The 25,936-nt window shown below is 41.3% G+C and overlaps 1 protein-coding gene across 20 annotated transcripts in view; it reads right to left on the reverse strand.

Annotated features, from left to right (window-relative positions):
• LRRFIP1 (LRR binding FLII interacting protein 1) overlaps nucleotides 1-25,936 on the reverse strand; it is a 184,459-nt gene that overhangs the window by 45,233 nt on the left and 113,290 nt on the right. For 7 of the 20 annotated variants that reach the window (XM_084644015.1, XM_084644019.1, XM_084644005.1 and 4 more), the window contains 3 exons: nucleotides 9,254-9,298; nucleotides 8,085-8,150; nucleotides 2,549-2,626 (listed from right to left, as the gene is read on the reverse strand). The exons of 10 other annotated variants lie outside the window; for them this stretch is intronic. In XM_084644015.1, the coding sequence (XP_084500141.1) occupies nucleotides 2,549-2,626; nucleotides 8,085-8,150; nucleotides 9,254-9,298 (189 nt within the window). The remainder of the gene's footprint in view (nucleotides 1-2,548; nucleotides 2,627-8,084; nucleotides 8,151-9,253; nucleotides 9,299-25,936) is intronic. 3 more of the 20 variants (XM_084644022.1, XM_084644020.1, XM_084644006.1) reach the window with 1 other exon arrangement.

Below are 25,936 nucleotides of genomic sequence, written 5' to 3' on the forward strand. Positions count from 1 at the left end.
TTGAAGTTCTATCTTTATCCACATAACGTAAACAGCGCTGGCAGTAGAGCTTGCTGAAAATGCTCTGCCAACATGCCTCACACTTAACCCTGTGGCGGCATTTCTAGAAATTAAATGGTGTTCAATGCCTAGCCTTTCTGCTGACAACACCACTGAGTGCCAACTGTAGCAACAGCTTTTGCAACATAGTCAGCTGTTCAGCAGCAATTAGACTCAACTCATCTCATTTAAACCACAACACAGCTATCAGATATTAACTCTGGTCACTACAACGTCGGTTAGAATTAAAATGCCTGTGAGGTGAAAATCTCTAATTGTCCATTCTATAAGTCAGTTTCCCTGATCTCGTAGGGTATATCAGGTTTAAAAAAGGATTTCTAAAAATGTAATTTTAGATCTTAACTAACAGATCAAGAGATGACTTAGTAAGTTATGCACTTATTCTTTAAGAAAGGCTACATACTTCCAATTTGTCTTTTCTTTACTGAGTAGGTTTATGCATATTTAATGTAAGTACTGTAGACTGAAAACACAATTCTCTTCCATCTCAGTAATTAAGAACAGAATTTATAAATAGCAGCATGATCAACAATGGGAAAGCACAGGATACCCACAGGAAGCATATACCAAACATTTTCCAAATGGAGATAAAAGACAAACAACAAGCAGGGAGAATGTGAGGCATGACTACAGTACACATCAAGGGAAAGCGAAACCCAAATCAATATAGCCACTCCAAATTCACAGTCCACATAATGCTAACAACTCACAGTAAATATCGGTTTTTAACTATACGGAGACACCCATCTCTTATATTTTATACTAACTTTATGAAGACAAAAAGAAAAGGAGTACTTGTGGCACCTTAGAGACTAACCAATTTATTTGAGCATGAGCTCACGAAAGCTCATGCTCAAATAAACTGGTTAGTCTCTAAGGTGCCACAAGTACTCCTTTTCTTTTCGCGAATACAGACTAACACGGCTGTTACTCTGAAACCTGTCTTTATGAAGACACAGGGTTTTGTGGCATGGTTATTTTGTTGATACAGTTTTTTCAGCATTACATGATTATAAAAGACAGTCACAAAAGGTACAAGTGAAACTTATTGAAATGGTCCTGTCATTTTCTGAGGAAGCCCAAATAGCTCTCTTTAAATTCCACATTCTAGACATGTTAAATAGGTAGCCTGGTCCCAAGGACCATGGAATTCTGCAGTTAGATAAGGAGATAACATTGCTTAAAAGGAGAGGTTTTTTCTGGTATACAAGTTGTCTGAAATAATTACATGTCTCTTCAAGTAAGGTCCAAAGCCTCTATATGATCATTTTGTCTAGTAAAATGACATTTACTGCCCAGACTGCTAATAAGAATTATGGACTCACCAAGCAAGGCTCAAGGACAGCATTTTGGCAGTAATCCCAGCATCCTCTATTCCAAGCAAGAGTGGAGTCGTTACTGTACAAGGATATTGCTATTTTACAGTGCATTCCCTCCCCCTCACCTTAATAGCAGTGTCTGCTAGTAGGGCTAATCTTCCAGCTCTTGGGTGTCTGGGAACATACAAGAGATTAGGTGGGCAGAAAATGGGTGGGGGAGACAGATTGGACAAGTTAAAAAAGTATGGTATTAAAAGATCTTGAGAGAAGAAAGCCAGATATTTGGAAAGAGGTAGAGAACAACACAGGGAAAGATAAATATACAAGGAGGTAGGAGAGAAAAGGAGGAAATAGGAAAGATTGAAACCACCACCGGTGAAAAAATGCACCACGAGCAGGTCAGAAAAAAGTCTAAAAGATGCAGGAAAGGGAGAGAAGTTATGTTTCAGGTAGTTAGATTGAAAGATGTTTGATTAACTTACAAAAATGATTACACTATTTATTTATTCCTTTAAACTGCAGGGCTGTGGCAGCAGCCGGGTATTTATTACCCTGCTAGTGGAGGCAGGGTAAATTTTGAGCCAGCCCCAACATCTTCAGTAACCAACAAGTATCAATACCCTTTTGACATAATTGTTGCAGAGTCTCCAAGTCTAGTAAACTCTGCTGAACTCAGGCTGTTGCAGTTTTGAGTTCTGTGCTATCTGGAGCTTCACCTGTTAAGAGGCCTGTCAGAGCGTACTGTGCACCTCTGACTCCGAAGAAAACTTCAAAACTGCAAGATGTGAAGATGGAACCTGCTCGGCACAGACCCTCATCACAGAATTTGCAGGATATTGAGAAAGGAATGAATGTGTGCATGTGGGGATGGCTAACTGATGGAAGAGCACATCTTAGATTGGGTATGGTTGTGTCTGGTGATGCTTCTCCAAAACTTAATATTTATTTGGTTAGAGGATTTAGCTACGGTTCACACTGTTTCTTTGTATTTTCTGATCCTGCTCACTGATCCTTAGTCATGATCAATATTGTATTATAGGTTAAATTAAACTTGCAATTGACTAGTTGTCTGACACCACACTTTCTGCACAAGTATCAAGCAGCCTTGGGAAACACAGGAATGAAGCAGCTGAAAAGGAGGAAGAGATAAAGAGAAGATATGTGCTCACCACTGGACTTGCCCGAGCAGAGCTGGCTCTAGAAGATGCCCGAGATCCGGAGCCGAGGTAGCAGCTGTACTCCGACGGCTGCCCACAAATACCCCAAGAACACAGTAAGCAGAGATAAGAACAGGATTAGCACTGGAGCAATCAGAGCAATAGAAGAGTCAGAACACTACCATTTCAGGTTAGTTTAAAAAGGGGTGCATGCAGCTGTGAAAGAAAAAAAGAGGAGGCTGAAGTTGAGAGCAGAAACCTACATTAGACAAAAGGTCTGCATAAGCAATTGGTACACAAATGGACTCAGTAAAAAGGTTTTGGTTTAACTCTTTTACACCATGTGGAGCAGAGAGACGTTTGTCCTTAATATTTTATTTAAAAGTTTAAGGTATCAGCCATTCCTTCAATCTCTGTATGTATGGAGTGATTCCATCCCATTCCTTCATTAGGAGATCTTACCTCCTAGCTCTGTTCAGTCCTGTGATGCTTTGGGAGTTCACCCAGACCAGTAAGGGGGTTCTGTCAGCCCCTGCCTGTAACCTTGGCTGCCTTTAGGCTGTGCAGCTTTGGCTGAGAGCCCTGACACCAGCAGTATGCCCGCAGCACAATGGTCTCACCCTCAACTCTGACCAGCCCACTTACTCCTTGCAGGATGACTCCAATAATCTTCCAGACATGAGTCTCCCCAAACCCATCTCCCCTGTAGCGTCAACTTGTTTTTTGTACTGGCTCTTGGGAGGCAGCGAACACGGTGGTACCTCTGGGAGTGTCTAGTAAGAGAATAGTTTGCTGCAAGTTAGAATGTTTTGGGGAGCCTTGGGTCCAGAAGGGTTGCTGGGGATGCCCTGCAAGGAGTAACTGGGCTGATGGAAGCTCAGGGTGAGACCACTGTGCTGTGAGTATGCTGCTGGTGTCAGGGCTCTCAGCCAAAGCTGCACAGCCTAAAAGGTACCCAAGGTTACAGGGCATGTGGCAAGAGAACACCTTTTTGGTCTGGGTGAAAGTTTCACAAGACCCTCACCTCTTCTGCAATACTGTGAAGTTACAAAATGAACACTTGCTCCATACCCAAAGCAAGAAACCTCCGTGGTTGATAAGTGTTCCTTCTTGACTGGATACAGATACTATGGTAAGAACTGTACCTTCCCATAGAGACTGAGAGCATCACCCCTTCAGCCTCCATCTCCTGCAGACGTAGGGATTCTAGTCTTTCCTAAGAGCAGGTTTCTACAGAGCAAGATATAATTGACAGTGTTGACTTGTGGCTGAGAGGTTTAGGCCAAAATAGTCAGAGACTTTATCGTGTTAGTCACCATATTGACAGGCTGGAATCTGGTGAAAGTGGAGAATGCAACAGTATAAAATAAAGAATGAGTTTTACCCAATAGAAAATCAGAATCGAAATCCCTTAGATTTGAATTTCTGAATTTTTTCCCCCCTACATTTGACACATACTTCCACAGCACCAATCAGACACCCTATTGCACTGCTCAGTATTTTTACACACATGAATTATCAGGTGTATATAAAGATTTCAGCATATTCATACCACACTTGAGCCAAAAAAAACATGTGTTCTTTATGCTCATTTCCTGTGACACTGTTTCTGCCACTGCTGCCTCAAAGACAACTGTGAATGTAATTTTTCAGAAATGCAATTTTGATTGTTAAAAAAGCAGGAACTGAAATACACAGAGCATGTCCTGTTTAGTGTGTCCTTCAATGATAAAAAAAAACCTCTCTATTTCAAATGCTGTTGGAGACAAGACTGACGTTTTGTTGACTGCCTTGTCAATGAATTCCTATAATCAAAGATGTCATCAGAGATGCAGATTTCTGAATAGTATTTGTTAGTTATGAGCCAGTGTTGAGTAGTAGTGGAAACTTACACATCCTGGTTTTGGATGGCAATTCACAGCAGTGTGTGTGACACACTACGAATTTGTAGTAATATTGGTGGATTTATTTTGTAAATAAGACTCATTTTGGAATAAAGTGCAAGCAATTGAAGCTTTAAATTTGACCTTCTAAACAACTATTGGAATCTGAAGAGGAATGACCTTGACGCTAAATGTAGTTTCTATCCATGAAAATAATTTCTGAAGACAGACAACACTAAAATATACCAACTTCCATAACTCAATTGGGCCAGTAGAGAAGCCATCCTCAACTCCTCAGCTACTGAGAGAACTGACAAGATTGCGTATCCTCAAGATGAACAGGTCACTGGAAGCTTGCCTACATTGTTTTACAGGTGGATAGCAATGCAATTTCTAGTGGGTGGTGGTGGTTTTTTTTCCCTTGAGTGGATGTTTGGTTTTTGGGGGAGGTTGTGTGTGCGGTTTTTGCTTTGTTTTTTTAAAAAAGATAAGAATTGAAGCTTATGTAGGGAAAAAACTTTCAAGCTTGGGACAGAAATGGTCCTTTCTGCAACAGAACCATAAGCTTAACAATTGTGACTTCAAGACAGTATCTTGGCAGCAGATAACAGTCAAAAAGCTATGGAAAAAGGAGATAGGAGCACCCTCAAACCATGCTTTTCTTGATATTCTGCAGATAGTGACAAAGCTTCATGCATGTTGACTATTGAACTTTGTCTCAGAAAAATCAAAGCAAATACTTAATGATTCCATTCCCTTAAGAAACCTGTTAGACGAGTCTTGCTCCATCATTGCTGTTAAAAATATACATTAAGTAAAACAAAAACGTAAGAAATTATTCTTGAAATATATTACGGGGAAAATGTAACTGCTCATACCAGCCTAATAGTGAAGTATTGTTTCTCAGCTACCTCATTTCCACTTGTTCCTCTCCTTGTTTTAGCATTTATAACCGGGGATAAAGCTGCTCTTTAAATTTAAGGATCTTGTGGGAAAGCAATTTGAAAATTGTCATTAGCAAAAGAAAAAGATGGATTGCTGAGTTAAGTGCCCTCTGGTCAGTAATTTGGGGGTGAGCAAGGAAAGAAGAACTACATACCACTTTGTCCTACACAGTCTCTCAGTGTCTTTGGCAAGCAAGGAAGAGGACTCCAACATCCTTCAGAAAATGCTTCTTGGCAACAATTGCCCAAATGTCTCTTCCAAATATGAGCAAAGCTATAAACTTCATGGCCACGAGCATAACTGTGTCAGTGCAATGCTGTAATCAAGATATTCCTCTGGAGGCAGGGGTGAAAGTAACTTAAAGGACTTACCCATATGCAGGGCTGGGGTCCTGAGCAGAAGAGGCGGGGGCTTTAAATCCCCAGGCCCTTTAAATAGCTATTTAAATCAGTGGTGATTTAAAGGGCTCCGGCTGCAGTAGCAGTGGCTGGGAGCCCTGGGCCCCTTAAATCGCTGCCAGAGCCCTGGGGCTCCCAGCCACTAACGCTACCCCAGGGCTCCTACAGCGGGGCTCTGGTGGTGATTTAAAGGGCCCGGGGCTCCTGCTGCTGCCAGGGACTCCGGGCCCTTTTAAATTGCCAGCCTGGGGAAGCTGCCCCCTGCCGGTACGGTCGGCTGTGTACCGGCTCTTGCCAGTATGCCGTACCAGACCGTACTGGCTTACTTTCACCTCTGTCTGGAGCCAAAGGCCTCATATTTCAACTGTCCTGTGATTACAAAGCACCATGCTACACTAGAACTGGAGAGATGGCATTATTCACCAGCATGCAGAATCTGCGGCACAGCAGAGAGAAGAGAAGAGAAGAGAAGAGAATGATACTATGGACATTAGTGTCTTTGGACAACATCCTTAGGATTGGCAACAAATTTTTTTTATGATTTCCATGGATAATATCGACGTTTATTTTTATCTATTTAAATGTTCACACTTGAAGGAAATTATGGGGGTCCAGACAATTATTTAATGACTGTAGACATTGAGATATAAAAAGTTAAAAAGCTTTATAACCATTAAAACACAAATTGTCAATACCATGGGTCAAAATAAACTCTAGTAAGTGCTCATGCAGCATTTTTCTTATTTTGTCTATCTATAAACTTCAGTCATCAATGGAAATATTTTTGCACCTGTGTGGTCAGTGAAATTGAATTTACTGACATTTACTGATAAAAACCTAATCCTTCCAAGCCTAAACATTCTCCATTCAAAACGCTGTGCTCCATGTCTCAGCAAGATGGAGAAATAGCTCTCAGGCTCAGAACCCACAGTAAATGAGTGTTTTGCCCCAATTAGGACTGCAGGATATGATCCTTTGAGATATCTGTCTAAATGACACACACCTCTACCCACAAAACACGACTGCACTGTCCAGATGGCAAATCCACTGGATTACACGCTGCTGGGCAACCCAAACTGATTATCAATGGATGTTGCAACAGAGCAAAATGAAAACAAGATAAGACCCGTGAAGCAAATTAATTTGAGGACAGGATAACATTGATAAAATGTACAATTCTATTAGCAAGTCATATTTTGATTGCAACAGAATGTCATGTATTGGTAGAGGATAAAGTGAAAATATCAGCTGAGTTAGCTTTACAGAGACAATTTCCATTTATTTTTCTAAGTTAAAAACAGGACTACACTTCTAATGCATAAGAGAACATTAGAATATCTATTTTTCATTAATTACTGGCAAAAAATAATGCAAAAGGTTTAAGACTTTCACAAGGGAAGCACTGAACAATGAAGGTCTCTATTTACATTTTCAGAACAGGTACAATGGCAGTACAAGTTTCCTCACACTGCCCCACCAAAATGGCTCCAAACCTGACATGGGGACACAGAGGAGAAGGGGTGTCTTCATCTTTAGCCTGCGTTTTGCAAGTGACATTAAGGGTGTTAATAGTAATGGTGATATTTGTAACCTGTCCACTAGTTAAGCCCTACCCATCCTCTAGCTCATTTAAATAAGCTAGTGAACAACCATTAAATGCTAATAAATTGTCATTTTTGACCAGAGTCAGATTTAAATGGGTAGAAGGATCTCCCATAAATGATTCCTTGAGCTCTCCAATCTCACCCTAGCAACTATTACAGACTATCCTCCTCCTAAGTCACCTGGTATAAATACCATGTTACAAGAGAATGAACCCCAAACCCTGACTAAGTCACAAGTGAAAACATAGTAGCATGGGGGTACTGAATTTTTAAGCTCTCTGAAGCCAGTTTATTTAAAAGTGAAATGGAGCCATAAGGAAGAAGGGGGGGGGGTCTTACATAAATGTGGTTTTCCAGTTGATGTTTTGAATTTTCTTAACAGCAAATAAATTCAAAGGCAGAGCTAAGATTCCTTTCACAAGAAAGAGGAACCCCTTATACTGTCATATTGAAACTATAAGGTGATACCCCTGCACAGTGTAGCATGACAATTGCAGGCAGGACACTTAGTATTTGACTCCAGTGAATCTACATGGAGGGAACTTTGTAGAGGTGATGCTCCCAGTCTTGTTTACATAAAATTCTCCATCATCAGCTATCTGGCCAGTAATCTTATACTGCCCATTGATACAGATAAAACTACGCTCTAGTAAAACAGGTTATCGTAGGACATAACACTGAAGACAGGCCCAGCAGAAAAATGCAGAAAACATCTTACAGCACGAGAACTAGAGGCACTATATCGACGATTCCCACTGTAAATGCTCTCATCATACAGAGACGCCTACAATTAAAAAACAGAGTCAGCACAAAACTGGTAGACTTTGGTTTTGTTTCTAATCTGGAGCATTACAAGATTGCAAGGTGCAGCACAAACGAGGAGTGCAAGGGGGAGGAGAACGAACAAAGGTGCAGAAACAACAGGGGCATTTCCTGTAAAACCCCATATATGGCATGCAAGTGAAGAATGAACCCACCAATTCTCCAGTGAGCTCCAGTGAGCTGTGAAACACTACAGAACACGTGCAGAATTAAAATGAGATCCAAAAGTCATCAGAAACTTCACACACTCATGCAGTCTTAACAGTTCTTTTTCAAACTATCAACTTTAACACTTAAAATTACCTGCTATAAAGTGACAACATCAATTCTTATAATTTTAGTAGTGCTAAACCAAATATTTTGGGGTTGGGACAGGGTAAGGAAAAGAGAAAAATTGATTCCTGGTAAATTTAATTGAAAAAGAGATATTAGTTACTGGATTAATAGGAAGCTGTTGGTGGGGACGCATGTTATAAACCGTTACCATCTAGTTCGATTTTAGAACACCAATCTCTGGCTTAGTTATGTGGCTCAGAAAATGCAGGGTAGGGTTTCCTATCACCATTGCCAAGACTTGAGAATGAAGTTAGCTGCACTCAGTTTAACACACGAAAACAGTGGGAATGTATTCTGCAAGAACATTACACTGTATATTTTGTTTTTAAACAAGACAAATTTTTGCCAATTTGTATAGGTCAGGATTGATGTTGCCTCTTTCTAGTCCATATTTCAGTGTCCTACATCATACACCAAAATGAAGACAGAAATGTCTTACTCCAATTAGAAAGCTGCAGAAGTGTTACAGATCCATAAGCAACTGTTGCAGAATTCCAATGGGAGTAAAATGTAGGACCAGCAAAACAGAACTGACAGATGCACCATGGGCATATGGGCATATGTGCATTCCATTCAAATGGATCATATACTAAAATGACAATATAGTACAATATAAATAAACTGGACCAACAAGATAGTCTCGACAAACTGCAAGGGCAAAAGACAACATGTGCATGGGTGAGTGCACAGCTTCTGCATTTGTGGTTAAAATGACAAAGCACAACAAACCCTGTAACTTCTGGCAGGCAGAACATCACTGTACAGCAAGGAAGGCTGGGGAAGACAAGCACAAACCTTTTTTATATAAAAATGGATAACAGCAAAAAGTGTTCACATTGGGATTAATCATCCCAGTCAGACGTATTCATGCTATTAAAATTCTTATGCTATAATGCAGGGAAGCGGTGTACAGATATCGTACACAGTATTACAAAACTGTATTAACCATCTGTGCTTAAAAACCTGAAAGCTCAAGTCCAAACAAAGACTAAGTATAAAGCAGATATATATGCATGTTTCCTACAGGAAGGGAGGATATCAGAGAGAGTGCAGAAGGAAAACCCAGTAACTTATTTTAGTCACTAATCCTCTCCAACTGTCTAAGAGAAAGACCTAGATGTAAGGCTATGATTTTGTCATGGAGGCCATGGAAGTCACAGAATCCATGCTTTCCAAAGACTTCCGTGACTTCAGCCCGCAGGTGGCTGGGAGCTGCAGGGTCCCACTGCCGCCAGCGGAGGCCGGGAGCTGTGGGGTACCCCTGCCGCTCCTGGCCATCTCAGGCAGCAAGGGGGACCCCGCTGTACCTGGCCATCATGTGGGACCCCACAGCTCCAAGCCGAGGGGGATGGGGGACCCTGGAGCTCCGAGCCCCCATGGGTGGTGGGGGCTCCCAGAACTCCCAGCCAGTCCCACAGCTACCGAGCAGCTCCCCATTTTGTCAGATATTTTTAGTAAAAGTCAGGGACAGGTCATAGGCTTCTGTGAATTTTTCTTTATTGCCCGTGACCTGTCCGTGACTTTTACTAAAAATATCTGTGAAAAAATCTTAGCCTTGCCTATATGTACAGCAGTCAGAAGGACAGCTTATGACCATTCTGGTTTCAGTCAAAGCCAGCAATTCAAAAACAGAAGTAACTTTGGTACAATACCCACAGAGACAGGAAAATTAAGAGGGTAGATTTTTAAAATACTCCAGACAGTTTTGAGCCATCTGTGACCTATTTTATTATTGAACAGAAAGCGACAAAATCAAATTATTCAGAATCAGGATGGACAATTCTGCTTACATTATAAGACAGGATACCATAAAAGAAACAGGGAGGTGCATTCACAAAAGACATTACTGTTAGTAATACACATTCCCAGGAGGTGAGTGTGAAGTTCAGAGTGCACATTCAGCAAAGGCTGCACAAAGCACAATACGGTGCTGTATATACTGTATATACATTAACAGCACCCTCACCCAGCCAGATACAGTGTACTTTGCCTGTATGCAGAGAGGACAATTCAACCACCAAGAGGATTTTAAGGCCTTATGCTTTGTGATTTTCTTGCCCTAGTACAGGAATCATTTGCCTTGTAAATTACACAGAGTGGGAAGGGCAAGGGTTGTAGCTTCATCTCACATGTGCCAACAGGAAATAGACTGGCAAGGTGAGCAGAGGAGTGGTCTCAGCTAAGATGAACTACAAATATTTAATGGGGATTTTGCAATCTTTTCCAAAACAAAATTTATGACAACTGTCAAAAGCAAAATAAAACAATTGCAGGAAAAGGAGAGGCACATATCAACATCATGACCTGTCTTAAACAGATCTCTGTTTCCCATTCCAGACATAAATTTGTAACAAAACACAAGACCTAGACACGCCTGGCAACCAGACCGAGAACAGTGTCATTGCTTCGCTCCAATGTCCTATCATTATTTGTGTGAATACAGGAGGTTGTGTTGTCCAGGTGAACTCAAAACAAAAAAGTCAAGGTTAGAGGGAAACAGACAGTGACAGACCCTATTTCCATTTTGGGAAGAAGGTTGGGATTTGGAAGTAAAGCCACTGTTGTGAAGACCAAGGTCACAGTAGTAGGAACCCTGTATCAACAGGAAGAAAAACCTGAGAACTCTGCTTAATGTGAAGGAATTGTCAAATTCTGTATTAATTCATTTAAATTAGGACAGTGGTTCTCAAACTTCATTGCACTGTGACCCCCTTCTGACAACAAAAATTACTACACGACCCCAGGAGGGGGGAACAAAGCCTGAGCCCGCCCAAGCCCTGCTGCCCTGGGCAGGGGGCCAACGCTGAAAGGCTTTAGTCCTGGACCAGGGGTGGGAGGGAAAGGGCTGTAACCTAAGCCCTGCCACCCAGGGCTGAAGCCCTCAGCTTTCAGCTTCAGACTTGGGTGATGGGTTCGGCCTTTAGCTTCAGCCCTGGGAATTAATCTGACCGAATCCCCAGAGTAGACCGCACTAGATGAACAGAAAAATTCTTCAATTGACCTAGCTACCATCTCTCATGGAGGTGGAGTACCTACACCAATAGGTGAACCCCTCCCATTGGCACAGGTAGCGTCTACACTGAAGCACTACAGCAGCGCAGCTGTGGCATTTCAAGTATAGACAATCCCTCAGGCACATTAGCACTTAGACACTTGAAAATCTGACCTCACATGAAAACATATTACTCTCATTCACCATCTCCTCCAGTTTAATGCTTAAAAGCTCTGAAGCCTAGTAAAAAAAAAAATCTATGAATTCCATTTATCACATTGTCTTGTCCTTGTGCAGAGGAATTACCAATGTATACAAAACAGCAGAGACACCTCTCATTTAGCTATCATAAATGGATCGTATTTCAGATTTTTAGAACAAATTTCAGTAACAAACAAGCTGCACTATTTTGTGCATCATTAATCGAAATCTGCCAGCAACAGCTTTTCCTAGAATTTTTTTTCCATCGCTTCAGACTCGGGGAGTCAGAGTGAAGTGAAGCAGAAATGGGGGAGATGAAGGAAAAAAGAGAAAGGATTACATTCTTTGGCTTGGAATTCTTATTAAGATGAAGGTGAGGTTTTATAAAGACAAAATTATTTGCTTTTTCTGGATTTAGACTGATTATCAGCACCTCTAACCTTCCCTGCTGAATAGGAGAGACTCTGACAGCTGCAGAATGTGGCACAGAGAACCAAGACAGGCTGCAGCAAATCAGGTTTAACAAAAGGTCTGTTCCCACTCAGTTAAACAAGAAACCCAGTAAAACTAGGAAGTAAAAACCTGCCCAACTCTAACCCCAGAGAGTTATTTGGAAGGCTGGGTGCTCTACAATATAGAGCAAAAAATACAGGGTGTCAAAAAACCACCTGATTGGTCTGGGGAGCATCCAGAGTGTCTGAGGCCAAGCCTTTTTCCTGATGTGCCATAGCTAACAGAAGCAGGGAACAACCCACAGTCAGAAAAGGTGTGACAATGTGAAGCACACAACAGAAGTGCAGGAGTAGGCCTCTCAAATGAAATATCTTCCATTTGTAACCTCGGTGTCATTCCAGCAACTTCAACTCCAGTAGCGAGCTTTCATCTGTTTAGTTCTGAATCTGGCTGGCCCAACTAGTTAGATGGGGAAATTTTAATGTAATTTCTAGGCAGACATGCGGAAAGATAACAAACAGCCAACTTTAAAGTCGGCTGTGGACAACGGATCTCTGTGTTACCGACAGAAGCTGCAGGAAACTCTAGTAAAGACTTGCAAGAGATGAAGTGAGTCTCACTCCAAACACTCAAATTTTGTTTTATATCTTTTAGGCAGCTGTTGAGGTGGGGTGACCCTCTTCTACAGCACAAGGGTTTATCTGCAGCAGTTTGTGGTGTCTCTATTTGGGGATAGGGCAGGCAAATAAGACATGCCAGGTCCAGGCCTTCAAGTAGTAGAAAGGCAGTTTACAACACTTAATAGGACTATTAGTTTCCCAAAAGCTTTAGGAAAAATGAGGTATTATATACTTATACTGTAGCATACAGTAACATACAATATTATGGTTAAGGCATGTTAAGAATTAAATGGCTTGGTGCTTTGCATGCACAAACAACACATTTGCAAATTAAAACCTGTTCTCTGTTTTAAACATACGGGTGGGATGTAAATCTGTATTGTTCTAAGGGAGTAATACTGGAGGTGGAGTTTATTATGCCCTATGAAGACAGCTCAATTATGTTACTGTTCCCTTAAACCTTACTCTCCCTTCAAACAGTGATCAGAATTACTGTTAGTAATGAAGACATCAAAGAGTGAATAACGTGATTGTAATCATGTGCTACATAAAAAACTCCATGCTACAAACCCTGCAGTTTCCACAGAAATCATGTTAATATTTAAATAGAAACCAACCAACTTCTCCTCCCTGGATGACTTCTTTGTAGATTTTCTGCTCTCCCCGCTGTAGTTGGAGCTCTAGAGTATGTCATTAAAGAACAAGAACATCATTTATCAGAGATGCTGGCACAAATCAAAAGAGCAACAAGTCCTCTGAAAAGACTGTACAGTGTTTCCTTTTGTCAAAAAGTTCAGCAAGATTGGCAATACTTAAACTGTTTAGACAACAAAAAATGTCCCTGTATGTGTTGTCTTTTCATAAGAGTCCTTGTTGCAATTTCAGCTAATTACTGCAAATTTAAGGCAAGCATAATGTACAAAACTACAATTTATTGCAACTATAACTTCAATTCTACGTTTTTTCCACTGAGACTTGCTGTATATCTCCACATAGCTAGCTGTCTGGAGTTTTGATCACTGTACGCCTCCTTATGCATGTAAGGGTGTTGCTACATGAAGTTTATTGCACTTAATTCATTCTCTAGGTTCCACATGTAACAGCTAAATACAGAAAAAGTGTAAAGGCTATAGGAAAAAGAGTTTACAACAGGGAATTAAAACAAATGCTGGCTTCTGGAAAATGCTTAAGTATATGCTCAACTTTAAGTATGTAAGTAGCCCCATTGAACGCTACAGGGTTACTCACATGCTTGGAGTTAAGCAACTACTTAAATGCTTTGAATTGATTGTACAGATTCAATTGGATATTTCATGCCCATATTCCAATGGCAATCAAATCTCTATAAAGGATGCATGAAAGAGCTCCAGAGACTCCAGTCCAAGCTATATTTCCACCGCCAAAGTATTTTTCTCCATAACTTGTTTTGGTTTTTTTTACCCAATTAGTTTCGACAGAACTATATTCTGGCCCCAAATCCTACTTGAATTTTCTCAGGCCAAGTCTTTTTCCTTCCCACTCACGGCCTCTTAGAATCATAAAATCATAGAACATTAGGGTTGGAAGAGACCTCAGGAGGTCCAACTCCCTGCTCAAAGCAGGACCAATCCCCAACTAAATCATCCCAGCCAAGCCTTTGTCAAGCCGAGCCTTAAAAACCTCTGAGCATGGAGATTCCCCCACCTCCCTAGATAACACATTCCAGTGCTTCACCATTCTCCTACTGAAATAGTTTTTCCCTAATATGCAACCTAGACCTCCCCCATAGGAACTTGTGACCATTGTTCCTTGTTCTGTCATCTGCCACCATGGAGAACAGCCTAGCTCCATCCTCTTTGGAACCCCCCTTCCACTAGTTAAAGGCTGCTATCAAATCTCCCCTCACTCTTCTCTTCTTCAGACTAAATAAGTCCAGTTCCCTCAGCCTCTCCTCATAAGTCATGTGCCCCAGCCCCCTAACCATTTTTGTTGCCCTCCGCTGGACTCTCTCCAATTTGTCCACATCCCTTCTGTAGCGGGGGGGGGCCCAAAACTGGATGCAGTACTCCAGATGTGGCCTCACCAGTGCCGATTAGAGGGGAATAATCACTTCCCTCGATCTGCTAGCAAAGCTCCTACCAATGCAGCCCAATATGCCGTTGGCCTTCTTGGCAACAAGGGCACACTGTTGACTCTTATCCAGCTTCTTGTCCACTGTAATCCCCAGGTCCTTTTCTGCAAAACTCCATTTAGCCAGTTGGTCCCCAGCCTGCAGCAGTACATGGGATTCTTCCATCCTAAGTGCAGGACTGTGCATTTGTCCCTGTTGAACAACATCAGATTTCTTTTGGCCCCATCCTCCAATTTGTCTAGGTCATTCTGGACCCTATCCCTATCCTCCAGAGTATCTACCCTTCCCCGCAGCTTAGTGTCATCTGTGATCTTGCTGAGGGTGCAATTCATCTCATCATCCAGATCTTTAATGAAGATGCTGAACAAAACAAGCCCAAGGACTGATTCTTGGGGCACTCTGATATTGGCTGCCAACCAGACAGCGAGCCGTTGATCACTACCTGTTGAGCCCGACGATCTAGCCAGCTTTCTATCCACCTTATAGTCCATTCATCCAATCCATATTTCTTTAACTTGCTGGCAAGAATACTGTGGGAGACCATATCAAAACCTTTGCTAAAGTCCACCGCTTTCCCCATATCCACAGAGCCAGTTATCTCATCATAGAAAGCGATCAAGTTGGTCAGGCAAGACTTGGCCTTGGTGAATCTTGTGGTTTACTTTTTGTTTTGTTTTTTTATGGACTTGGTTGTGCCTCTACAGAGGAGCAGATGCCTAGTGACCTGCACAAGTTGTAATATGGAAGTCAGGGGGAAAACGCCTTCCAAAGCAGGGACAAAAAAAGAGCATCTATTTTGCTTTAGAAAAAGCCCTCAGCAAAGGAGACGGTTAATTTCTGGAAAAGCTTCCTGTTAATTCCATGAACTTGAGTGACATGTTTTTTAGAAATTCTTTACTAACCCTGCTAGATTTTCTACTCTGGGATGATCCATACATGTCTTCATCATAACCATTGGTCTGTCATGAGAGAAAAATGAGAGAGAAAAAACTTAAATGAAACCAAAAGAGGTCTCAGGGAAAGTCATCATTTATTCAGAGCTAAGACACAGATGGTGCTTTTTCTACAAGTACAACAGGGACATTGGTTCCCCAGAGATCATTATGACTTCAGACAGCTCATAGAACACTTGACAGTTTTATCTGCCAGCAATACCTGTAACCTATCGAAAAATGTCCCTGTTTTCACCTCAAATTTTTGTAAAAACAGATCAGCAGAATGTATTTAAAGTATCAGACTTTTCTGACTCCTTGGGAAGTGAAAATGGATGGTTTCACTTCAGTCTACTGAAGGGAAAGGGAAAGTTGGTCCAATAAAAGAAATTACCTCACCCATCTTGTCTCTCTCAATCCCTAAAATTGTTATTGATAGGTTTTACTTTTATTACAAATATTCTCTACATATTTTTAATACATCACTAAAAGAAACATCAGACAAACCAATCTGAATCTGTTTTCAAGCAAAATGCAACTGCATACTCACTGAAGAGTTGTATGCCAAATTACAGACTGAAGCAAATTAAAATGATAAATCCCCTCAAAAACGGAACTGGTAATAAAAGCCTGTAATAAAGCGATGTCAAAATGCACCAGTGCATTAACATTTGCATTCATCTAGCAGGATTACGAATGATTGAATTTCTAATCACAAACTACACATTTCAAACAGTCCCCTGGCAACATATATGTTGCATATTCTCTCCAATAAATGTATGTGAAAAAACTGAAAATGCTTCTTTCAAAGAATGAAATTTAACAAAAATCAATAAGAAACTAATTTTTAATCAGACTATCTTCTATATCAGCACAGAAATAAAAATCCATTAGCTAGCACACTAGTGCTGTTAACAGTTAATTAAATTTATACAGTACAGTGGACTAAGATATTACTGTAGCAATTGGTGAGAAACTTGTTTTTGGAGTCGTCATAGATTTCCTAGAAAATCTGAGCATTTGCTGTGAACAAAATATTTGACATATTCTAGCTTTCTGTTGGCCTTTCTACTTGCGTATGCACAGAGAAAACCCTGATTAATGTGGACGTGATTAGGGTCTTCATACTACAGAGACTTATGCACATGCTTAACTTTAGACTGCATTATGAGAGACTAACATTTGTGAACAAGCCTTACGGAATTACAATAAACTGTTGAATTAAACTGAACCTTACTGAATTAGGGTTAATACCTTTGGGGTACGCTGTATTAAAAATGCCATTGTGTACATATTGTGGCACTGTATGTACTCTCTCTAGTAGGGACAGGGATGCTATTAATTTCTTCCTTTATCAGCCTTAGAAGCTATCCCCTTGGGCAGGTGCGCATGTACTAGTTCAAACTGGATTTGCCAGGGATCAACAGAGCAAGAAACAATTTTTGGATAAACAGCCTAGTTTTAAAGTGATCTAGGGCCTTGTTTCTGATGCAGCAAACGGCCAGGACCTCTGGTCCATGGAGGGTCACAAGCCTTTGGGAAGGCCTGGAAGGACTTGGCCTACTGAGGCCTCATAAGACCACGTGCCTGATCTGATCTGAAGCTGTAATTAACTTGTAACCACAATGACGCCCCTAGAAAGGAGGCTTGAAGGACTGCTCCTGCCAGAATCCATGTTAGGGTTGGGACTCTGGTAAGCTTATAAACATTTGTGCAAGGTTCTTTTGTTTTTAAAATATTTTCTCTGTAGTGCTTTTACCTTAAGACTAAAGTAGGCTTGCTTAGAAAGAACTCTGTGGTTATTTATATCTGTATCAGTCACTCTTATCTGTCTCTGAAGAGAAAGCAAACAGGTCTGTTTAGGCAGAGTGTCTTTGTTGGGAAATACACAGTGAAAGCAGGGAACTGAGCAGCCTGTGAATACCGTTATCAGAAAGGAGAGAGACAGCTCTCCACCCAGAAAGGCAAGAGCTGGGGAGCTGAAACATGGGTCGATGCTCTTGCTGAACCACTGTGGGGAAACGCAGGGATAGTTGCTCTGAACTGTCACATTCATCATAAGAGTTACTATGAACAAAGTTGTGGCAGACACACAAAATGAGTAAATATTTGTCACATTTCCACCTCCAGGGTATTTATTGCATTATCTGGCAATATATTTTGGACTAAATGCAATATTCCAATTGACGACAAAAGAAAGCCTACATGTAGGTGCCCTGTGGAAGTCACATAAAGATTGATTTTACAATAACCTTCTCTAGAAAAAAAACAAGTGATTGAAATGTCTTTGGCATGAAATCAATGCTGCAAGAAAACTAGTCCCTAGTTTGGTGGAGGCATTTACATCTGATGACCTCCCCTCCCACCACCCCGGTTCTGCAAAATGAAGTCTGCATTCCTACCTGGAAGCAATCAAACTCTATTTTCCTTTTTAAAAGGTTTCGAAAGTCATTTCTGTGGACGTTTGAGGGGGAGTCTGTTTTTTAAACACGGCTATTCTTTGAGTTTTGAAAATTTTTCAGTGTAAAGCTCCTTAACAAGTAGCCTATAAAAACTGTTTTATTTAATGAAGCACTCCTAGAATCTTAAAGCATTGTTCAGTTATTATCTACTTACTTGTTAGATTCAATGTTACTTGTGCTTGTTAGATTCAATGTTGACCCATTACATTTACTGGTTTGCTACTTTAAATGACATTCTCCCTCCTCCTGCCTCATGGAAAAAATACAACCTTAGTTACCAGTCACACTAGCTGCTACCATCTTTTCCCTACATCTTTCTACTCACTAATGTAATATATGAAGATACAGAGTATCTTGAAAAAAATCCTCTAAGCAGTACTGCTGTATAATCATTTGGGCTGAACTGCATTTTGTAATAAGCAACTGATACTTAGTGCTTTTTATGCACCCAAGACTACAAAGAGCTACAATATATTCTTGGCATTAGGCTGATTTATCAGTATAAACGAAAACTGTTTGGCCCAATCTGGCCATAACCCTATGGCCAACAATTTTTGCAAGTGCTCTCCAGCCCCAGCATAACCCTCTCAGAGGAAAACACTCTCTAAATACATACTGCTTTGGAGTTCTTCTTTTTGGGCCTCTCATTCTCTAATCCAACCTGCAGTGAGAGTAAGAATACCCGGTGAAAAGATCAATGAATTCTTGTATTTCTATTTTCCCCATGTCCTACATGCAGATCTACATGCAAAAACCAGGTCCTGTATTCCTACAAATCAACAGAGCATGATTCAATATACACACTCAGTGAGGATATAGAAAACAGAATCACACCAGATTCAGATTGCTAGTTTATGATTTAAAATTATTAAAGAATAACCATGCAGTTAACATTAATAGCTGCAGTTAAAACTATTCATGCCTGCTGGGTTAAATCAATTGATAGAGCCCTCTGCCATATATATGTACTACATCAATATATCCATGCAAAAACTAAGCACAGTAAGTGTTAGACTCATAGAATATCAGGGTTAGAAAGGACCTCAGGAGGTCATCTAGTCCAACCCCCTGCCAAAAGCAGGACCAATCCCCAATTTTTACCCCAGATCCCTAAATGGCCCCCTCAAGGATTGAACTCACAACCCTGGGTTTAGCAGGCCAGTGTTCAAACCACTGAGTTATCCCTCCCCACAGATAGAACTGTATCTGAATATAGGCCACTGATCAAGGAAATAGAATATACTGGGTGAATAAATTCTTAATTTGAAATAGGGGTAGGGAATGCAGAAAAAGAGAGAAACACACAGCCTTCAATGAAATTGGCTGCAAGAGCTTGTTTTCAAGTTCTGATGTGGAGGCCTGAAGCACTGATTCACAACAGCCAGCTAGTGGGAGGTAGAAATGATGCTTAGTTCAAATAAAGTGGAACTGCTCTTCATTCAGCAGCTTTTAAAAAAAGATCTTCTTGTACTTTGCCTTTTGTGGAGGCACAGCAAGACCCTATGCTCTGTCACAATAGATTTACAAGGGAGCAGTATTAATGTTGTCATGTAATCTAAACCCAGATTTAAGGATCCCAATCTTAAAATCCTTTTTTTCTTTTTTGCAAATAAAAATACTGTAACTATGAATGTTGATTTTATCTTCACAAGCAAAGATAAGGCTATTCAGACATGGTATATACTGTACTGCAGATTTATTCATCTTCTGTTTCCAGGAACAGATCTACTTGAAATGAGTTATGTAAAATAAAAGGTGCTTGAAATACATGGGAAATTAAAGTTGTATATAATATTCAGCTCTAACAGGTAATAGTTTTTCTACCTAGATTTTAATGATCTCCAAGACAGCTCTTTGTACAATGGGGAAAATGTCCAAGAGATATTCCTGTGGGAATTCTGCACCACTGAGCATGTGCAGAATTCATGTCCTCCACAGGCTGCTTTGCATCCCTGCAGAAAAATGACTGAAAGGTAAGCAAAGGGAAGCTGCAAGAGCAGTCATGCACCACTCCCTAGCTGCGCAGGTACATTGTTTCAGGCACCTCGAGCAGTCGGCAGAGAGGTAAATCACTGCAGGGCTGGGGACACCCCAGGCAGTGGCTCCTACCCTGAGCCAAGATCAGATGCTAGTCCCAGCTGGGCTGGAGGCAGGAGATGATGGGACTTCCTCTTCCCCTATAAGGAGTGGCTAGGGCTGTGTCAGACCCATTCCCAGAAATCTCCCCCAGCTGCGGGAAGCTCAGCATCCTTCCCTGCTTCCTGCCCCCATTGCTCCTCAGCTGTGGGGGAGGGATCACTGTACAGGAAGCTGGTCCCCCATCCGCCCAAACCCCATGAATCCTGAACTCCCATACCCAGACACCCCCGCCAAGCCTCACCCCGTACTCCCAGAACCCTCCTAGCCCTCCATACACCACCTTCTTGAACCCCCTGCATCTGAAGCCCTCTGCACCCAGAGCCCTGCATCAGGACCCCCACCCCTGCAACCAGACCACTCCCATTCAGCTCCCTGCACTCAAGCCCCGACATCCAGACCCCTACGCCACTGACCCCCCAACTAGCTGCACCCAGACCCCCAAGCCCCACTCCCCCAGCACCCAGACCTCCCTGCTGAGACCCCCACACCCAGACCCCTCCACTGAGCCCCAACCACAGAGTCCCATTGTCCCTGCACCTGGAATCCCTCCAACGAGCCTCTGTGAATCCAGATCCACCCCCATACCTAGACCCTCCCACTGAGCTGCCTGCACCCCAGACTGTCCCACGCAGAATCCTCTCACCCCACACCTGGATTCCCCCCCATACTGAGTCCCTCCGCACTTGGATCCTGCCTGGTTGAGCCTGCCCACCCACACCTGACGCAGAGGGGCAGGGCCCCGGACTGTTTCTGGGGTAGGCCCAGGCCTTGTGCGGTGTCAGGGTCAGGTGCAGCCTTGCCACTGACTCCATGTCCTGGGGGGTGGGGAGGCTGCAGCGTGATCTCCCACCTTCATGCAGTCAGTGGCCTGTGATCTGCACTGCCATGCTGGAGCCTCTGCATTTACTTATTGACAAATAAAACGTGCAGAATTTCAACATATTGCACGCAGAATTTTTAGGCGCAGAATGCCCTCAGGAGTAAAGAGGAAAAAAGTTCGCTGTTCATGTCTCAATTAAATGCACATTTTGAAAACAGTGAGCTTTGTATTTGTGAAGATTACCACACAGAGCACTGGAGAATGAAGCCATCTCTCCTCTGAGCAGGTACAAGGTAAGTAGTGGTAATGCAAGTTTCTCCACGCAGCCCTGAAGGGACGACACCTTTAGGTGGGAGTTAGTTCATTCTCCATGATTGTTATTTAATCCTTTGCCTTGCTGAGTCTGACAAATGTTATAATGCTAAGTGAAACAGTGGGATGTGTCTCATTCCTTGAGTCAGGTATCCACATCAGAGACCACAACACTGCTATCATGATCATTTGCCTTTTTAGGTCTCCTTCTCTACTATTGACCAGATATAGCAAGAGGCGTTAGAAATTGTGAAAAAAAAGTACTATTACACACTGCAACTTCAGACCATTCTCACCACTGGATAGGCACTGGCATACTCCAAGTCAGACTGTCAAGAGCATGAGAGGGAATAAAAACTATCAGAATACAAAAAACCCAAAGATGGCAATCAGGAAGACATAGGCACTGAGTTGTAAAAGTTTAAAATTCCTTGGTTTTGAGCAACGAGAGCACAAATGCTAGCACCGGTTCAGAAGTCGGGAATTTCTGCAACCATCAACCAGATTAACGAGAGAAATAGAGACAAGTCTTTATATGCTGCATCACTATTGGGCGATAACTCAACAATATTTCACCTTGTGGGATCTTGGATGTGGGAGTTGGCCCATTATGAAATTAGGGAAAACTGAAGAGAATTTGCAGTGGAAGAAGACTGAAACCAGAGTCATATGTCTTAAAAAAAAAACAGAAAATGATATTCTAAGTTTTTCTGCAACAAAAATCACTTAAGAGTAAAGCAAGTCTATGGGGCTTCCAGAATGATACGGTAGGATACTTGGGCAGTTTTCATCGGTCTCAGAACAAATCACAGTAAAACATTCTTAGAGGAGAATAGTCCAGGAGAAAAAACTCTGAGAAAGAAATTGCTGATTTTGGAGGACTGGGAGGTTTCACATGGTAATACCTTTTCTGACATTGCTCCAGAAACTTCCTGTTTGGAAGTTTGGAAACTTCCTGTCCAAAAGAGAAAGAACCAACCCTTCAAGAGAAAATTTGTAAATTCTACCCATCTTGTATGGTATTCCATGAGTGACCACACAGATATTTCAAGGAACTTTCACAGGAAGCAAAACAGCTTCTTTTTGTAAGAAATTAAAAAAATCTGTTTAACACCAAATCCAAATATGAAGTTTTCTATAACAAATAAACTTTGAAACAAAAGGTTTTCAAACAAATTCCACCTTTACTTACTGTCAAAGACCACAGTTCAGATTTCTTTGTGAATCTAATCTAGTTTCACACAAACTTAAATAGAGACAAGATATAGTTTCCTTGTTTCTAAAGTATCAGAGGGGTAGCCGTGTTAGTCTGGATCTGTAAAAGCAGCAAAAAGTCCTGTGGCACCTTATCGACTAACAGACGTATTGGAGCATGAGCTTTCGTGGGGGAATACTCACTTCATCGGATATATTCACCCATGAAAGCTTATGCTCCAATACGTCTGTTAGTCTATAAGGTGCCACAGGACGCCTTGTTTCTAAAGACTTCTTTATGTTAACAAGGCTTAGCAAAAGAAGCAGAGAACCCTGAACTCAGATCCTAGGAGGCCAGGTTTTCATTTCACTTTTATACATACATAAAAAAGCAAAACCAAAGATGCCTGAAAGAAGTTAACAGAAGCATAACTAAATGTCTACACAAACCACTTAAAGCATATTCACAATTTTGTCTTGTCAAGCAATTGTGAGCCAGGTATCAATCCTAAGAATATAATTAGTTGTATTTTGTTTCAGTGTGAATAAAATCATGTGCCTTAAACCAAGGCTATTAAGGGACAGACTTTGGCTCAGACTTATGAGCTAATATATCTACCTCCTGCTTTCCTTGGCCTGAAGTCACAATTGCCCCTGGGTCAGGGCAGGAAATCGCAGGGGTTTCTCATTCTTCAAGTGTTAAAATTTAGGGGTCAAACCTCCCTCAGTGTGTGTGCAAAACTCAAATATTTGGATTTAAGATCATTCATTGAGGAATGCCCCCCTTTTAACAGTCATACAGGAAATTGGGTGCAATACGTTAGGGATATTATGGCATAAAGTTTCTTCCACAAGACTCCATTAGACAAAGTTTTCTACCAAACAAGGACATTGCTCACAAACTTAACTAGTAAATATTTATGAGCTAGATCTTCAGCTGCTGCTAGTCACTGACTTCAGTGGCTACACCAGTTCGCACCAGATAAAGATCTGGCTCTTAAAACTGAAAGACTGTATGGTTAGTAGCATGGGAATACTGTTGGATATTAGGGACGCTTATTTGCACTCCAGAGAGATTAGAAATCAGACATTTCTTTTGGGTGAGGAAATGCAGCCTGTTTAGTGAAATGCAAATTTTAATTACCAATGGCCATCAGAATAAAGTATATTAAGGTCTAATAGGGACCCTTATTCATGAGGATTTTGGAAATGATATTTCAGTCATTAATTTCCTTGCAGGCCATGAAAATACACTTATAGTCAGGACTGGATAAGCAGTTTAATTGAAAATTGCCCAGAACAAACTAAACTGAAACCTCAAGTGCTCTAGGAATTAAAGCATTTTTCCCTAATCAATTCCATGCACAATTTTATTAAAGTTTAATTCAACTAAAATCTAAAAAAACTCATTTTAATGTTCATATTTCTTAACCTTTTCCTCACCATTGAGGAAAACTCATCCATTATTGCTTTCTTGTTAATGAAATAAAGAATGCAAAGTCATAAAGGTATCAAGCATATTCTAGTTATACTGTTTGGGAAAATTAAATTAATCCCCAATTCCAGGAGGTGGGAATGTTTCAGTAAAACCAATGTCATATCATGACTAGTATATAGATGTCACACAAAAAGGGAATGAGACACTCATAGTACAAGATATACTGTATGTCCATTAAAAGATGGGAATTTAATTAGCAATCACTCATTCAATTTGTTTCCCCAGTGGTAGAATTTTAGGCCTTTTACACATAAATATAAAACTATTTAGAGGAAAATAAGACCATTCCATTCAACAGTTCCTCGGGATATTCCTCCAGAAAGAAAAAAAACATGAACTCTTAGTTGAGTAAATAATTACAGGATCTTCCAAGAGCTGCATGAAACCTCTCTGCAAATGGTAAAAGCTAGGATTAAGGATGTGGATCATTCTTTAAAATATATACTCTTAATTTGCCTGAGTTGAATAATCTATATCAGGGATTCTCAACCCTTTTTTCCCCCTGAGGCTCCCTACAACATGCCATAAAAACTCCACAGCCCCCCTGTACCATAATTTTTTTTTCTCCAACATCAAGCGGTAGGAAGCAGGGCAATTGCCTGGGGCCCCACATCACAAAGGGCACCATGAAGCTAAGTTGCTCAGGCTTTGGCTTCAGCCCCAGGTGGTGGGGCTCAGCGCACCAGGCTGCAGTCCTGCGTGACAGGGCTTCAGCTTTCTGCCCTGGGCCCAAGCGAGTCTAAAGCCAGTCATGCTCGGCAGACCCCCTGAAACCTGCTGATGGGCCCCCAGGTCCCTGGTTGAGAACCACTGATCGATAGCAATCTTAAAGAGGTAAACTAATGCTATTGTTAACTGCCTTAAGATTCTGTCTGCATTAGAACAACAGAACTGGCTTAGGCACAAACGATTCTATGTGCCCACTCTTAATTCATGTTCCAAACTGTTGCACTATTGCCCTATGTCAGTACTAGTACTGCTCTAGACCATTTCAGTTGCAATGGCCTCTGAGTACCCACCCCATAAGCTACAGAATTGTAAGAGTTTTCAAAAGATAATCAGTGCACCATGGGACAGTAGCAGGAGAGACTCTCTCAACCATGTGCACTATCATGAGAGCTAATTTGGTCCACGCTGGAATTAAAATGGTGCACACTGGAATGGTACAGAGTGAAGCAGTTTGATGTACCTACATGTATACTGGTTGGAGCTATTTTGTATGTGACAAAGTGTTTTTCAGATATACTAGGAAGATATTACCTTTCTTAAATGGTAAATTTATCTCATATAGATTGGACCTAAGTGACTGTGAGCTCCTGTGCCCAGTGATCCTTCCTTAGTGCCCAGCCTCATTTCTGGGAGGAGACAGGCTCCAAACATCTCAATAATGCCAGCTTTGAGGAAGAAGTCACCTGGATCCCCAAGCTATTTAAAAAGACCAGCTAAGAACGGTATTAATACTGGTTCACAGGAACACTGAACTGACGTGCTTTCCATCAGCTGATTTACATTTAGTTTCTAAACTGTGACCCCTCACCCCTAACACCCAACGGAGTGAATGCTGCATCATTTCTCAGATTGCTCCATATGGTCACTAATGCTGGAACAGCTTAAAAAGATCCATGCAAGAGGAAATTCTGTAGACCCACATCTTGACTAAATACCTCCCCCAGTGATTA

This window comes from Lepidochelys olivacea, assembly GCF_965140295.1.
Source record: "Lepidochelys olivacea isolate rLepOli2 genome assembly, chromosome: 11".
In the NCBI taxonomy this organism is placed as follows: Eukaryota; Metazoa; Chordata; order Testudines; family Cheloniidae; genus Lepidochelys; species Lepidochelys olivacea.